The 14,193-nt window shown below is 63.1% G+C and overlaps 1 protein-coding gene across 1 annotated transcript in view; it reads right to left on the minus strand.

The window, feature by feature from the left end:
• Positions 1-213: 213 nt before the first annotated feature.
• Positions 214-14,193, minus strand: part of LOC102756420 (serine/threonine-protein kinase BRSK2) — a 47,907-nt gene continuing 33,927 nt past the window's right edge. The window contains exons 12-20 of the mRNA XM_015568942.1: positions 14,090-14,190; positions 10,927-10,987; positions 10,005-10,212; positions 9,183-9,231; positions 5,730-5,853; positions 4,152-4,332; positions 3,994-4,083; positions 3,729-3,823; positions 214-298 (exon numbers count right to left, since the gene is read on the minus strand). Coding sequence (XP_015424428.1) covers positions 3,738-3,823; positions 3,994-4,083; positions 4,152-4,332; positions 5,730-5,853; positions 9,183-9,231; positions 10,005-10,212; positions 10,927-10,987; positions 14,090-14,190 — 900 coding nt within the window. The 3' untranslated portion in view covers positions 214-298; positions 3,729-3,737. The remainder of the gene's footprint in view (positions 299-3,728; positions 3,824-3,993; positions 4,084-4,151; positions 4,333-5,729; positions 5,854-9,182; positions 9,232-10,004; positions 10,213-10,926; positions 10,988-14,089; positions 14,191-14,193) is intronic.

Here is a 14,193-nt window from a genome sequence, read left to right on the forward strand (position 1 = left end):
GGGCGACAGGACCTGTCGAGGGCTCTAGTCACTGCAAGTCTGTCAGCAGGCTGGAGGCAGCTTCCCCTCGGAGCCAGGTCCTCCTCCCCATGGCCATGCGGAGCAGAAACCGGGCAGAGTGCCACGCGGGCAGGTGGACGGAGACAGTGGCGGTGGGCAGGGCCTCGCCGCCGGGCACGCCGCAGCAGCAGGAGAGGAGTGGCAGGTCCACGGCAGCTGCCTTCAGCGGGCCGGTGTCCGGCGCGGAGCCCAGAGGACGGCCTCGTGGAGGTGACATGTTAACTTTTCGGGATAATTCCTGGTATCAGAGCGGAAACAGTGACGTTGTCAGAGACAGGCAGAGAGAGAAACAGCGAGAGAAAGAGAGAGCAGGCACGGGTGGACTGGCCACAGGCCCTGGCCCCCGGTGCCCCTATCCTTTCCTCCCCCGCTTCACACCAGTCTAGATGGGTAGGTGGATGTGGCCCTGGGTCCACTCAGGGCGGGCAGGTGGCTCGGTAGCCTTGGTGGCCACTGTCAGGGCCGTGCTGGGGGGGGAGGGGCTATGTGTCTAAGGCTGCTCGTGGCGGGCGGCGGGTGGCCCCGTCTTGGCTCACCGAGTGGACTGTGGGCACTCCGCTTGGCGGGCGTGCTGGGGGCCTGGGCCGCCTGCCCGTTCTTCTCGTCTGAAAAAAGTTGTTTAATTACGTCAAAGAAGTTACTCAATGGGCTGCCTGGGTACACAGAACAGAAGACAAAAGAAAATAAAAAATAAAAAAAAGGGGCGAGAAAGAGGAAGGGAGGGAAGGAGAGAGAAAGAGAACAAACAAACAAATGAACGAAAGGGCCTTGGCGAGAGAAAGAAAAACCCAAAGAGATGAGGTCTGAGATGGGCGTAGGGGGTGGGGACAGGTGACAGCAAGCAGGGTGGGCAGGCGGCCGGCCGGCGGGGTGCCCTCTGTGCCAGGGGCTCACAGGAGGGGTTGGGACTTTGGGGACACGAGCTGGGACCTTGAGGCCTCTGAACTGCGGGGCGGGAACCCAAGGCAGGTGGAGAGACCCCTCCTCCCTCACCAGGCCTGGCCTTGCAGGTGCAGCGCCTCCCCTGGCCTCAGCCAGACACGGAGCTCAGACACCAGTCTCAGAGTCTCCCCTTGTCAGCTCTGTGGCCTTGCTGGCCGGCCGGCCCACTCTGAACTCAGAGCCACAAAGACAGGGCTTCCACATCCCCAGGGAGCAGGAGCCTGGGACGGGCGTCTGGCTCTTGGCAGGAGGCCATGGGGTCTGCTCTGGGTTGGGAGGCTGGAGCCAGCGTGCCTGCCATACTCCTCCCCTGGCCAGCCCAGGCCACACAATGTGGAGACAGCGGACAGACAGATGGAAGGATGGATGGACAGGCATGGAGAGCTTGGGTGTGGGAGGGTGGGGGGCAGGCAGCCAGAGTGGGAATGTCCTGAGGTCAAGAGGAAGGGGTAGGATGGGATGACCACCCTGACCTGGGGCCTATGCTCCCTTTCCAGGTGCACTGATGGGGCACCTTTGCTCTAGTTCCTAAACCTGACCCCTGCCAGGTCCCTCCTCTCCCTGCCAGGTATAGTGGGAGGGGAGTGTTGTATGGCCTGGGTAGCTCACAGGTCCCAGCAGGAGCGGCCTCTGCTCCTGATTGCAGTCCACTGTGATCCCCGGTCAGAGCCTGCACATGTGACCCTCGCTGGTCTCATGGCATGCTCTGAACACGGGTCCCTCCCGGGCCCACCCTGATCCTGGCCAGGCCTGTGCTGCTTTTGGGTGAGTGACAGGGTGCTCCTGGCAGAGGCAAGAGGCTGGGCATTCAGGGGCCTACACCGAGTCCCGTGTGTGGCTGGGCCCCACACACAGCTACACACAGACCCCAGGACAGCCCCAGGGGTGGCAGGCGCAGCACCCAGCCGGGAGCGGGTTGCAGGTGGGGTGATAGGCGGGAGGCCCAGGCGATGGGGGTTCTTACCACACTTGGAAAGCCTCCCCGTCATCATCTCCACACAGTTAGTGGTGTCTGGAGCACAGAACGGAGAGAGGGGGATGTGAACACAGCTTCCCACCAGCCCCTCAGGGACAAGCAGAGGCTCAGGGCAGGGAGTGGGATCTGAGGGGTAGAGCCCAAAGGGGTAGGTATGGAGTGGGCGGGCTCAGAGTGCAGGCATTAGGTGAGGGCCCCCTGGGCAGTAGAGGGTCCTGCCGCAACCAGAGCCTCTCCCGCTGTCCTGCCCTGGGTCCAGGACACGCTGTGGAGCTGAGAAGCCCACAACTTTGGCCATGGTCTGCACTGGCCACCCGTGTGTCCTCACCAGGTCTGCAGTACCCTACCCTGACCCTCCCATCTGCTGCTGGGCCTGGGCGTGTTGGTGCTGGCAAAGCCCTCGCTGCAGGTGGGGTGTGCCCTCTGGGCCTTCCCTTTGTAGGCCAGGCTGGGGGCCCTGTTGGAGTGGCCACCAGAGGACTCGGCGTGGTGGTTGAAGGTCCCTCTTTCCACCCACCTCCCATGATGGCCCTGGGACTGAGCTTGCTGGACAAGAGCATCCAGTGTGGGAGGGAGGCCAGGGGATGGGGTCAGGGAATGGGCTGAGGTACCAGGGTGGGCTCCCCAGGAAGAGAACTTGCTGAAGGAGGGCGAGGGAGATGGTTGAGGGCCCAGAGCTCATTGGTCCAGGCCAGCAAGGCCCCTGCTCTGGGATGGCTGCAGGCACAGATGCCTGCTGGACATAAGCATGCCAGGCCCTGCTCTTGGCTCCCCTTCCCGGACAAGCTCTGTTCTTCCCCAGCCTCAGCTTCCCTGTCAGCATTGCACTGCTCCAGATGGAGACCTTAACAGCTCAGGAGCCGGAGGCACCTGGCCTGCCTGCTCCCCACCCCCACAGCCAGGAGAGCGGGCCCACACCTGGGCTAGGGCCAGGGTGCTGAGGGACATGTTAGGGAGAAGAGGAGGGCAGTGAGAAACAGACGATGGAATGAGGATGGCAGGGTGGGGTGGGCACTGGGCCGGCCTGGCCTTTAGAACTCCACACAGAAGCACCACAGGTCGGGGGAAGGGCCCACTGAGGCCCCAGCTGGCCGCAGGGGGTTCAGAGAGGCAGACGAGGGCTGGATACTCTGCTCCCTAGGCCCCAAACGTCAGAACAGGCCTCACGACAACCCCGCACCTCACCGCCATCCAGACACACACTGCACACCTTCACCAATAGATGGTGACTCATGCAGGGCTCACGCACCCATACCAGTGCAGCCCACCCCCCACCAGGCATGACCCTCTGGCCTGGGAGCCACTTTCCCTGGATGGCTTCTCTAGGCCCAGTTGGGGAGCCCTTGCTTTGACTGGGGCCTGAGGCCCCTTTTGTCCTGCTCAAAGCCAGACAGTCACAGGCCTTCTCAGGGAGGGCAGATGGCAAGCAACCCCACCACATGTCAGGCTCCAGGGCCACAGCCCTCACAGGGCGCTGCTGCAGGGGAATCCCAAGGGGCCAGGGCTCCAGGCAGGACCTTGGCCACTGCTCTCCCGGGGCCTGCTCTTGCTGTGGGGTCCCGGGGCCAGCTTGCCCTGTGCCCCGAGACTCGGCCTGGGTTCTGGACCTGCACGGCTTGTCAAGGGCCGGGAGCTGGCCACTGGCCATGTGAGTGGGCACAGGGTACCCTTCTCAGGGCCAGCCTGGCTCTTGCCAGAGGACATGACTGCAGCCCCCTCCTTGCCCCAGCGGTGGGGCGGGACACCTTACCTGCCAGCGTCAGAGGCTACTCTCGTAGCTGGTGGCCACCTTCTGGCCTTTAAGCCCAGCACCCCAGCTTAGTCCTGGCGCTGGCGGGGAGGGTTCTACAGTGGACAAGAGGTGCCTTTCAGTGTGGTGTGCTGGGCCCTACCTCCCTGGGTGTGCAGACTCGGGCTGGCCCGCTGTGCTGGGGAGGCCCTGCTCCCTGGGGGGCGGCGGAGGGGCCACGCCCACTCGATGGCCCACAGGGCGGCCGAACTGAGCGCCGCCTCACCTGACAAGTGCTGGGTGGAGGGCTGGTCGTGTGTGCTCAGTAGCTGTGTCTGAATGGTCTCCACGACCCTCTTGAAGCGGCGGCTTGGGCCTGGGGGAGACAGCGGGTTAAGCCTGGGCGAGGTGGCCGGAGCCCGTGCCCTGGACCCAGCAGCTCACCTGATAGAAGCGTGAATGTGACAGAGTAGATGCCGTTCTCCTTCTGGGCCGCCCCACCCTCGCTGTAGGTGATATCCACCTGGAACTTGACAGGCTTCTGGAACACTGCCGGGCCCCCTGTCGCCTTGTACTCGGCCCGAAAGCTGGTCTGGGAGATGACGCTGTGGCTGAGGCTGGGAATCTGCGGAGTGGCAGTTCGGTGTGAGCAGGGACCCAGCCCCCACCCTGAGCTCCTGAACTGGGACCCACAGGCCAGCCCCTCCAGCCTCATCTGTGAAATGGGTGCAGCCCGCCTCCACTCACCAGCAGGGCCCTCGGGATGTGGCCATGAGAGCCAAGAGCAGGACTGACCGAGACCCCGGGGCAGGGCTTTCTAAGGAGCGATGAGTAAACATGCAGGTGGGAGGGGGACCCTCAGAGCAGCAGTGAGGACAGGGGACCAAGGCTGAAGCCTCTATTGGCACTGAGAACAGCCACCTGAGGCCAGGGCCAGGGCCATCGCTGACAGCAGTGCCTGAGGCTCTGCACCAGGTCCACTCCGCTGTGTATTTGGGTTTTGGGCAACAAAGGAAACTGGTCACAATAAACTCAGCAGGCAATCTTGCCTCAGGGTCCCCCCCAAGAGAGGGTTCTGCCCCCAGGAATGGCCAGCACCCGAGGTCAGAAGGGCCAGCGATCCTGGGAAGTATTAGAGGGTGGTGGCTGAGTCCATGCCCCATGGGGAGGGACTCTTGGTGTTCCAGGAACAGTAGAAGGGGCCTGGAAATCATAGGGTTGGGTCAGGGGGGACAGAGGCCCAGACCTGGGCCCTAAGGAAGAGAGCATGGTACAGGGGAGTCAAAGGGAACAGTGTGCCTGTGTCCAGCGTGAGGCTGACCCCTGCCTGGCTCTGGGCTCTCCTGGCCCCTGAACCTCTGGGAGGAGCACCTGCTGTCCTCATAGCCCTAAGGGAACCTGGGCGGCAGTTGGTGATGGGGCGCTGAGACGGGGCTCAGAGAAACCCCCGGCAACCTCTGCCCACCTGGTGGTGGGGCTGGAGCTGCAGCAGCTAGACCCCCTCTGGTGATCCTGGGATTTCCCCTAAGCTATGATCCTGGGGCCCCCTGGCATGAATGTGGAAGAAAACCCTCAGGGTTTTCTGCTCCCTGTGCCTGGTGATTTGGCAAAGATAAGGGAACTCATAGAAGGCCCAGTGTAGTCCCCTCAGCACTACAGGCCTCGGTGGGACGCAGGGGTTGCAGGAGGCCGGCAGCATGTGGGGCATGCAGAGGGCACTCAGGAAACAGGCCCCTGGGGACTGTTCCCGAGGCCTTGGCACATCCCCCGGATGCGGCAGAGGTCCCTCTATTGAGGCTGCCTGCGCATTAGCCCTCAGGGCGTATCCCTGTCCCCAGTGCCACCCTCCATCACAGCCCAGCCTGGGACCTGTTCACAGCATGGCTTGCGTTGTCAACGCCTCAACCCGCCAGCCACATGTGCCCCTGCCTGGCTCACACCTGCTCCTCCAGGGTCCCCTTCCCCTCACCCCGGGGCAGGCGGAGACAGTGAATGGACCCTCTGGGGCGGGACAAGGCTCACCGACAGGAAGGCATGAACGATGTCGGCTTTGATGGAGCTCAGGGGCTTGTCCTTGATGACCAGGAAGATCTGCTCCTCCTTCTCGAGGCTGATGAAGTTCCCGAACCAGGACTTCTTGGCCAGCCTGCGGGGTGGAGTGAAGGGCTGCTCACACCTCGGGGACAGGCCTGCCCTGCCCCTGACCCCACCATCCTGACCTCCCGACTGCCTCCTGAGCTCTGACTCGCCCTGCTCTGGACCCTGAGCCCCAGCCCACCCTGATATTACCATCCTAACCTCGACCTGCCTCGTCCTTGTCTCCACTCACACCCTGATCTCTCCACCCATGCCTGACTCGATAACCCTACTGCTAATCCCACTGGAGTGGGCCTAACACTCCATCCTCCCCCCTTGTCTGGGCCCAGCAGCACCCACTGGAACCCAACCAGAAGGGTGTGGCACCATGACCCTGGGGTGATTTGCTGTGCAGCAGTCCCACAGCCTCCTTGAGGAAAGTGGCCCCCCACCCGGGGGGGCTGTGAGGGGAGCCTGCGGGAACTGGGGTGGGCTTGGGGCAGGCCAGGCACTCTTGCTTGGCTATAAATGGCTGAAACATGGCACAGAGGAGCAACCTCAGCTTCCCAGGCCACCCTTCTTGTCTCCGCCCTCAGGGGCTGGTGGCCCTAGCTGCGTGCCTCCCTGCTGCCCCAGCCCAGGCCACTCCATGGGACTGGGCTGCTGGGCAGGGCGGGGATGCCGCCCACAGAGCCCCAGGCTGGCGGCACCTTCTCACATGAGTCCTTACCCCATTGCGCTCAGGGCCACCCTCCCTCCTTGGTTGTCACTGCTGACCTGGTCACTGTGTCCTGGTCTGGAGCTGCCCCTGAGGTGGAGCCCTCCCCGTGACAGTGTGGGATAGATGCCCACCACCTTGCCTCCTAAATTCACGTCTGTGTGGCCCTTCCTATGGTGTGGGTGGGCCAGTGACCAGCTTCTGACAGGAGAATGTGGAAAAGTGGAAGTCATCTCCAAGATTGGGCCACAAAATCTGACTCCCCTCTCACCGTTTTGTTGAAATGGACCAACTGGTGAGAGGCCCACAGGGACCTGAATCCGGCCCACAGCAGCTCCTGCTCCTGTGCAGCCATGAAGGCCACAGCCTGTCATCCCTAAAGTCAAGCACTCAGCTGGACGTGGCTGGTCCTGACCACTGAGAGGACAAGCATGCACCGTTTTACGGTGCAGTGTGTTTGATTCGTTTGTCAGGCAGCCATTGATGACTGGCAAACCCTGGCCAATTTCTTGCTGCCTCCCTTGCAGCTATAGTGTAGACACATGACCACTCTACCTGTCCAGTGATGAGAAGCAGCAGCTAGGCCCAGTGTCTTCCCCATGGCATTAGTAGGGCACTCCAAGGTACTCTACACTGGCCTGGGCATGGCCAACAGTTTTCCTGGTTGTGTGACATCTTCCCTTTTCCTGCCCATTTCCAGAGCCACTCTTTAGCTGCTGTGACAATGACCAACCCACCTGCCAACAGGGTCCCTGTCCTCCCTTGTCAGCCCGGCGCAGGAATCCCAACAGAAGATGTGAAGAGAGGACATTGAGGACCCCACACCCTCATTCAGCCACCTCAGCTCCCTGGCTGTCTGCCATGTTGAGCAAGTGCAGGCTGCTGGCCTGAGCTGTACAATGCTGCACCCAGGGCTACGCCGGGCTTGGAGCCCACAGCTGGGGCGCGTGCCTTCTGCAGACAAGTTACAGTGAAAACTGGCTTTTTGTACTTTGACACCAGGGGTTTGAACAGTCCCAGATCTGAAAGAAGCCTGGCTGAGCAGGAAGGCTAATAGAGGGTGTGTGGGAACAGGCCTGTGACGGTAGCTCAAGGTGTCAACTAGGCCTGTTTGGTCCAACATTGGGTGTTGCTTCTTGAAAGACATCTTGTCGACGTGGTAGTTGTTACCAGTGAGGTCCTGCAGGCCAGCCTGCGACATCACCCAAGCTCTATTTCCCACCTGCTGACCCGTCTCAGGCCCGCTAGCATTCATGTGCACACCCACCCGCACCCTCCTGGTTTCGGTTTCCTCGGGGACCCTGACTGATGCAGGGCTCCTAGAAGCTGCAGGTGGAATGTCCTGGGACCAGGAGCAGGCCTTGTGCAGGAGGCGCTGGGGAGCTCACTGCATCCCGCTTCCAGGGACACCTGCACCTGCTCATTCCCACCAGGCTCTTGGGCAGGGACAGGCCCCATGGGCCTCAATGGAATGGAGGGGCACAGGCCCTCGGCCGCAGCACGTGACTGTGTGATTTTGTAAATCCCCTGAAAGTCCTACAGTTACACTGCAGGCGAGTTTGGGAAGGCTTTTCAGGGCAGCAGAGATTGGCAACTGAAGGGATGCAACCAGTGGGACTGCAGAATCCCCCTAACCCAGCAGCTCTGGGCTCGCACCTGCACCCACATGCACAACACCATGACAACTTCTCTCTCTCTCTCAGACAGCTGGCCCCACTGCCTTCACTGCCAGCGCAGCCCCCACACCCTGCCCTGTGTCTACACCACATTTCCTGTTCACACCACCACCCGGGGATGAGGGAGCCGAGGCCTCAGGGAGGGCGGGCACTTGTGCAGGTCTCTCCAGGACCTTGGCTGGAGACCCTGAGTGGGGGGCATTTCCGTATGCAGATCTGCGGGGTGGGGGGCAGTCGCCCTGTTTCCCCATCGCTCCCACAGCCCCTGCATCTTCCTCTCATGTGATGATGATCTGAGGGTCACTCTGCACCTGGCCTTGGCCAAGGCCACCCCATACACGTGTTCCTGCAGGCCATCGCTGGCTATCCTCCTCGGCCTGTACCGTGATCTCACCTTGAGATCCTCCATCCTTACAACCAGACACGTCTGGCCACCTTCTGGACTCTGCTCTGCCCAGCACCCTTTCCTGGTGGAACCCCCTGTAGGAGGCACCTCAGACCAGTCCTGGAGGCCTCCCCATGCTCAGCACATCCAGGGCAGACGCTGTGTCTGAAGTGTGAGCAAGCCGGGCCTCTGTGGCTCCCTCGTGCGGAGGCCAGGGCTCAGCAAGTAGCAGCAGTCCCTCCGAGGAGTGGCTATGCCGTACTGCCTCCAGCCAACATAGGCCCTTCTCCCAGGCTGTGGCTCAGAGAACTGAACTGTTCCCTAAGGGCTCCCCCACCATCCTAGGCCCTGCTCCCCGCCTGGTGTTCAAAGTGCAGGAGGCTCCGAGATGTGCACGCTGGAGAGGAGGTAGCTGAGGCAGGAAGTGGAGGAGAGGACCAGTGGGCAGGGGCCACAGGGAGAAAGGGAGAAGGACCTGTGGGCTGGGATGCTCAGCCGGAAGCCCTTGTGGATTCTGTGGCCTGTTATGTGGGAGGGTATCCTGCGGCCCCCTCGTGCTCTTGGCATCCTAGCACCAGCCAGGAGGTTGACAGATCCCACCTGCTCTGACGGCCACTTACTCTGGGGAGGACTCCGGGGTCAGGTTGGACATCTCCTCTGGCGTTGGGACTGTGCACAGGAAGGACAGAGAGAGAAGGTGTGGTGACCACTTTGCCCTCCCCACAGGTCCTGCACCGTGGGGGGGGTCCTATGGAGCACCCACATACTGTCTACGGGCGCCTTCCTGGTCGGGGCCTTGGGCCATTGGGAGCTGACCTGACCCCTGGTGCTGAAACCAGGCTAGGCCTGCTCTGGCCTTCAGCCAGTCCTGCTGTCCCTCCAGGTGTTGGGTGTGCTGGCTGGGCTCTCCTTGGGTGTGTGCCTGGCATCCCCTTGGGGGTGAGGAGGGGATTGCCCCTTGGCACTGGGCCCCATGCCTCACCCCTTGGCTGTGCAGTGGGGCTGGTGAGCCCAGATAGCCAGCCACTGTCAACTGACCCTCAGCACCCAGCACACAGGGGTAGGCTTCCCTGCATTATCCTGTGGGCTTCGTGACCATGTCCACACCCACCCAGTGGCCATCTCTCCTCCCTGGGCCTCAGGCAGCCTGTACTGAGGAGGCCACTGGGCTGAGGAGAAGCAAGGGTTCCAGGAGGGCTTCCAAGGCTGTGCCCACTGGGTGCCAGGACTGCACTGTGTGGGCCCAGGCACAGGTTGAGCAGGCTGGTAAATAGTGGAAATCTGTGATGCTGCCTACGCCTGTGCCAGTCTAGCAGACCTGGGAATGATCCAGTGCTTTTGGTAGGGTGACCCCTGCCTGGCTCCACTCGCCCCCCTAGCCGGCATGAGCAGTGCTCCACTTGCCCCGCTCATCGCCTGTGCCCTGCCGTCACGGAGCTCACCCTGCAGTTTCCGGCGGTGGAAGCGAGGTGACCCCAGGAAGCTGTTCTTGATGGAGTTGAGCCTTGTCCTCCAGGGCACCCCTCCAACGCTGGGGCTGGATGGCGGTGTGGGGTTGGGTGTGCCAGCTGGGCTTTCCTTGGGCGTGTGCACTGGCGTCCCCTTGGGGGTAGGGAGGGGACTGCCCCTTGGAGAGGGGTGAGGGGTCACCTGTATGGTGGGGACAGATTTAGTGTTTGGTTCAGTCCCAGTGAGCAGAAGCCGTGTGGGGGCAGGCAGAGGGGCCAGCCCCAGGGGCGGGGCCAGTTGGGGGCCAAGGCCGCCAGGGACAGGGTGCCGGGCCTGGGTGCTGGCTGGGAGTGGGTTGGACTTGGTGCCCTGCAGAGGCTTGTCGGTCAGCTTGGCCTTGCTTGGCAAGGTTTGGGTCTTGGGGTTGGGCCGCGGGGCGGCCTGTGGAGGGAGGACGTGTCCAGGCCGAGAGGCGCTCTGACAAACTTCGGGCTCCATGGAGGTGGCCAGGGTGCAGGCCACGAAGGGAAGTTCAGGGGGAGGGGGAGGCAGCACAAACTTCCTAACAGGCTACAGGGCAGGCACCGAGGGCAGGGAGTGGAGTGCGGGTCCGCCATGCAGGAGTCAGCCATGCATCCGTACCCCCCACCCACATGCACACAGAACCCCAGGAAGACCCACGGGTGCAGGCATGTGGGGGCAGAGCATTTGCCATGAAAGAAAACAAGTAACACACAAGAAAACACACAAAACAAAACAAAAAACGTGCAGTTAGCGAGAGCAGCCAGAGCCGCAGAGCAGCAGCACCACGCGTGGCCCCCAGCAGGTGGGAATGGCGAGGGCCTCTTCCAGGGCCGCCCGGCCCCTCCCGAGCACCTTCGGTTTGGGAGCCTGAGTGGAGGGGGCGTCACTCACCCGGGGACTGCTGAGTGGGCTGGTGGAGAGGCCTGAGGAAGCGCCGCTGATGGATCGGGACCTGGGGACACAGGTGCAGAGCGGGGCTCAGCTGAGACTGGCCACAGGCGCACAGCTTCTCTTCCCACAGGAGGCCTGGGTGCCCAGGACGGTCCTGTCCCCACCCCGCCTGTCCTCATCAGGAGAGACCCTGCAGCCTCTTTGGGACCCCATCGGAGCCCCCATGGTGCAGCCTTGGAGCCCTCTGCCAGTGTCTGCAGGGTCTCAGGTGGGCAAAGGGATGAGGAAGGTTGCAGATTCCTGGAAACTGAACCCAGCCTGTGCCAGGCCCCTCTCCACACTCCAGCTGCTGTGCTGGCCCAGGGCCACCAGCTGGGCATTAGCCAGCCCGTTGGCACCCACAGCCCACCTGCCCGGGCCAGAGCTGCCCACAGCAGGCCATCCCTTGGCCCCCTCCTCACTTGCATGACCAGGGCCTGGGCAAGACGAGGCGGGGGTGGACACTGATCTTTTTCCACCACAGGCTGCACTGGGCCTGCAGGCCTGGCCTGGGCATAGCTGGACCCAGGGCGCCCAGCTGAGACAGGCACACAGCTGTGCCCCCTTGGGGCAGACACGGCCTGCAGGGACTTACCACACCTGCGGCCCTTAGGGAAAGGAATGGGACTGGGGGCTGATGCAGCCCTAGGAAAGGACAGGGGGAATGGTGGACTGCCCTGCCACCTGCCCACCCCGGCCAGCATGGCCTGGAGAGAGGTCTCGCCTGCCACACCTTGGCCTGGCCCCTGGGCCTGGGGGAGGAATGGAGCCCATGCTGGCCAGACCTTGGCTCCTGCCCACTCCACCAGCACCTGTGAGCTGGGGCCCCATGGCCATGACCGTCGTACTCTCCCACCTGACCCAGTCCCACTGTCACTTAGCACCGACCCTGCTCCAGACGCCCAGCCCAAAGCTTTCCGATGCTGAGTCCCAGTTGGTGCCCCCCAACAGCCACAGTGAGGCCCAGTGCCGAGCCAGTGCAAGCTTGTGGCTTGGCACAGGAAGCAGAGAGCAGCAAGGGGAGCAAGGGGTGGGAGCCGTCCACACGCCCTCCTGCCCAGCAGGCAGCTTCTGGAGACTGAGCCATGGCTGCCTAGACAGGACAACACCTGCACCCCAGAGGCAGGGGTGGTGAGACTGTGGGGGACCACGGGGCAGGCCCAACCATGTCACCCTCAGGCAGTGGGCCCTGCAGGTGCAGGGCAGGGGGCTCACAAAGGCCAGGTGTGACCAGCACACCTCCTGCCATCAACTTGGGAGGCTGCAATGGGCTCGGGATGGCTGAGCCGCCTCTGGCTGCCACTTCCACTCAGGCCCTAGTGGGCAGCATGGTGGCCCCAGGACCCAGGGGACAGTGCTGGCCAAGGGGAGGTTAACCAGAACCACCACCAGCCACATCAAGGTGGGCCAGATGGGGCCTCGTACCTGCAGCCCCTCAGGGGCCCAGGGCAGGGAGAGCACAGTGGGTCTCCCAGCCCCTCTTGGGCTGGCCGTTGGCCTCACCCAGTAGCCCACTCCTCCTGGGCCTCAGCCTGGCCTGAACCAGCCTTTCCCCCGGCTTCTGGAAGGTTCCCTTGCCAAAGGGGAGCAGGCCAGAGCCTCAGGCCCAGCCCTGCCACCAGGCCCGAGTCGCCTGGGGGGCTGGGGGCGGGGCGGGTGGGCAGGGTGTATACCTGTCTTCTTTGCTGAATTGGGGGTGGGCTTCAGCGATATCCAGGCTTTTACTGAACATTGCTTTACTACAGCGGGAACAAAGCGAGAAAACAGAGTTACTGCCACAGCGCCGCCAGACGGCCTGGAGGCCAGACCACACAGCTCCTAGCTGTGCGCAGGGCACACAGATGCCAGGGGACATGAGCAGGAGAGCTCCAGGGGCACAGCACCCCCGGTGACCTGCAGGGTACTCAGCATCAGCCCCAGCAGGAGGCCCACTGTCACTCAGCACCTACGGCCAGAGGAGGAGGCAGAGGCCAGGAGCTGGGAGGAAGGGGCTCTCAGGTGACCATCAGCCTGGGTCACACCAACCCACCCTAGCACCCAGCAGCCCCTGGCAGCCAGGCCTGGGAAGCAGAGTAGAAGCCGTGGCAGGGTGGCCTCCCACCCCCAGCCCCTACCCGAGGCCCAGGCAGGTGGGGTGGGAGGGGGTGGGGAGGCTGGTGCAGGGAGGGCCAGGTCAGCACTCAGCCGGCCCCGCCGGTTTCCAGCCAGAAGCCAAGGGCCAGGCTTGGGGAGCTGGGCTGAGCAGAGGTATGCCCACAACAAGCAGGGCAGGTGTGGCACTGGGCAGGAGTGTGGCCAGCAGGAAACCTTCCCCCTGCTCCTCCCCTTGCCCCACCCGGTGCCAGAGCCACAGCTGTCTGGAGACCTGGATAGAGGCTGAGCCAGCTGGTTCCCTGGGAGGACCCAGGACCACTAGAGGGCTGTGGGCCATCAGCCCAATTTAATCTTGATGGTGGCCTGGCTGCCCTGTGGTTCCCGTTTGATGGTAAATTCCTTCGGAGGCTTGGCCAGCTCCAGCACCCAGCTGACCAGAGAGAGCTGGGGCTCCTTGGTCCACCCATGGTGCTCCCCAGGGGGTGGGGCAGACAGCTGAAGCCCCCATCTGGGCAAGAACGTTCAACCTCAACCTAACAGCGCCAGGTGAGGAGTGGCCAAGGGCCTCACAGCTGTGACTGTGGGCCTGGATGTCTGTTTCCTCCAGCGGGGTCCGTTGGGACAGCCTAGCTCTGCTCATCGTCCCCCAAAATTCCATTTTCATGCCCCTTGCACAGCCATAGGGGACCAGCGGTTAAGTGGGGACAAGCCTGCTAGGCTGCTGGCTCTGAGCATAACTGGACCACGATCCAGTCTATTCCACCTCAGGTCAGCCCAATCCAACTCAGCCCAACCCAGTCAAGCCCAGCCCAGCTCAGCCCAGTCCAGTCCAGTCCAGGGTGGCCTACCAGCCCAGGCCAACAAAGCAAAGCCCTGCCCAGCTCAGCCTGTGCAGCCCAGTGCAGCCGGCCCAGCCCCAGGGCCGGGGGCAGAGAGGAGTTAGGCCCAGCACAGCTCAGGAGGGGTGCCTTCACTGATCAGGCCAGGGCACAAGCAAGTAGGGCACTGGGTCCCCCCAGGAGGCACGTACCTCTGGCTGTGCTGGGCCATCTCGATGGCCCGCCGAGCAGGCACCGGAGAGCCGCCGTCTGTCACACTGAGTACCTCCATGGACTTGCGTTCAGGCCGCCGCTT

This window comes from Myotis davidii, unplaced genomic scaffold, assembly GCF_000327345.1.
Source record: "Myotis davidii unplaced genomic scaffold, ASM32734v1 scaffold425, whole genome shotgun sequence".
NCBI lineage: Eukaryota > Metazoa > Chordata > Mammalia > Chiroptera > Vespertilionidae > Myotis > Myotis davidii.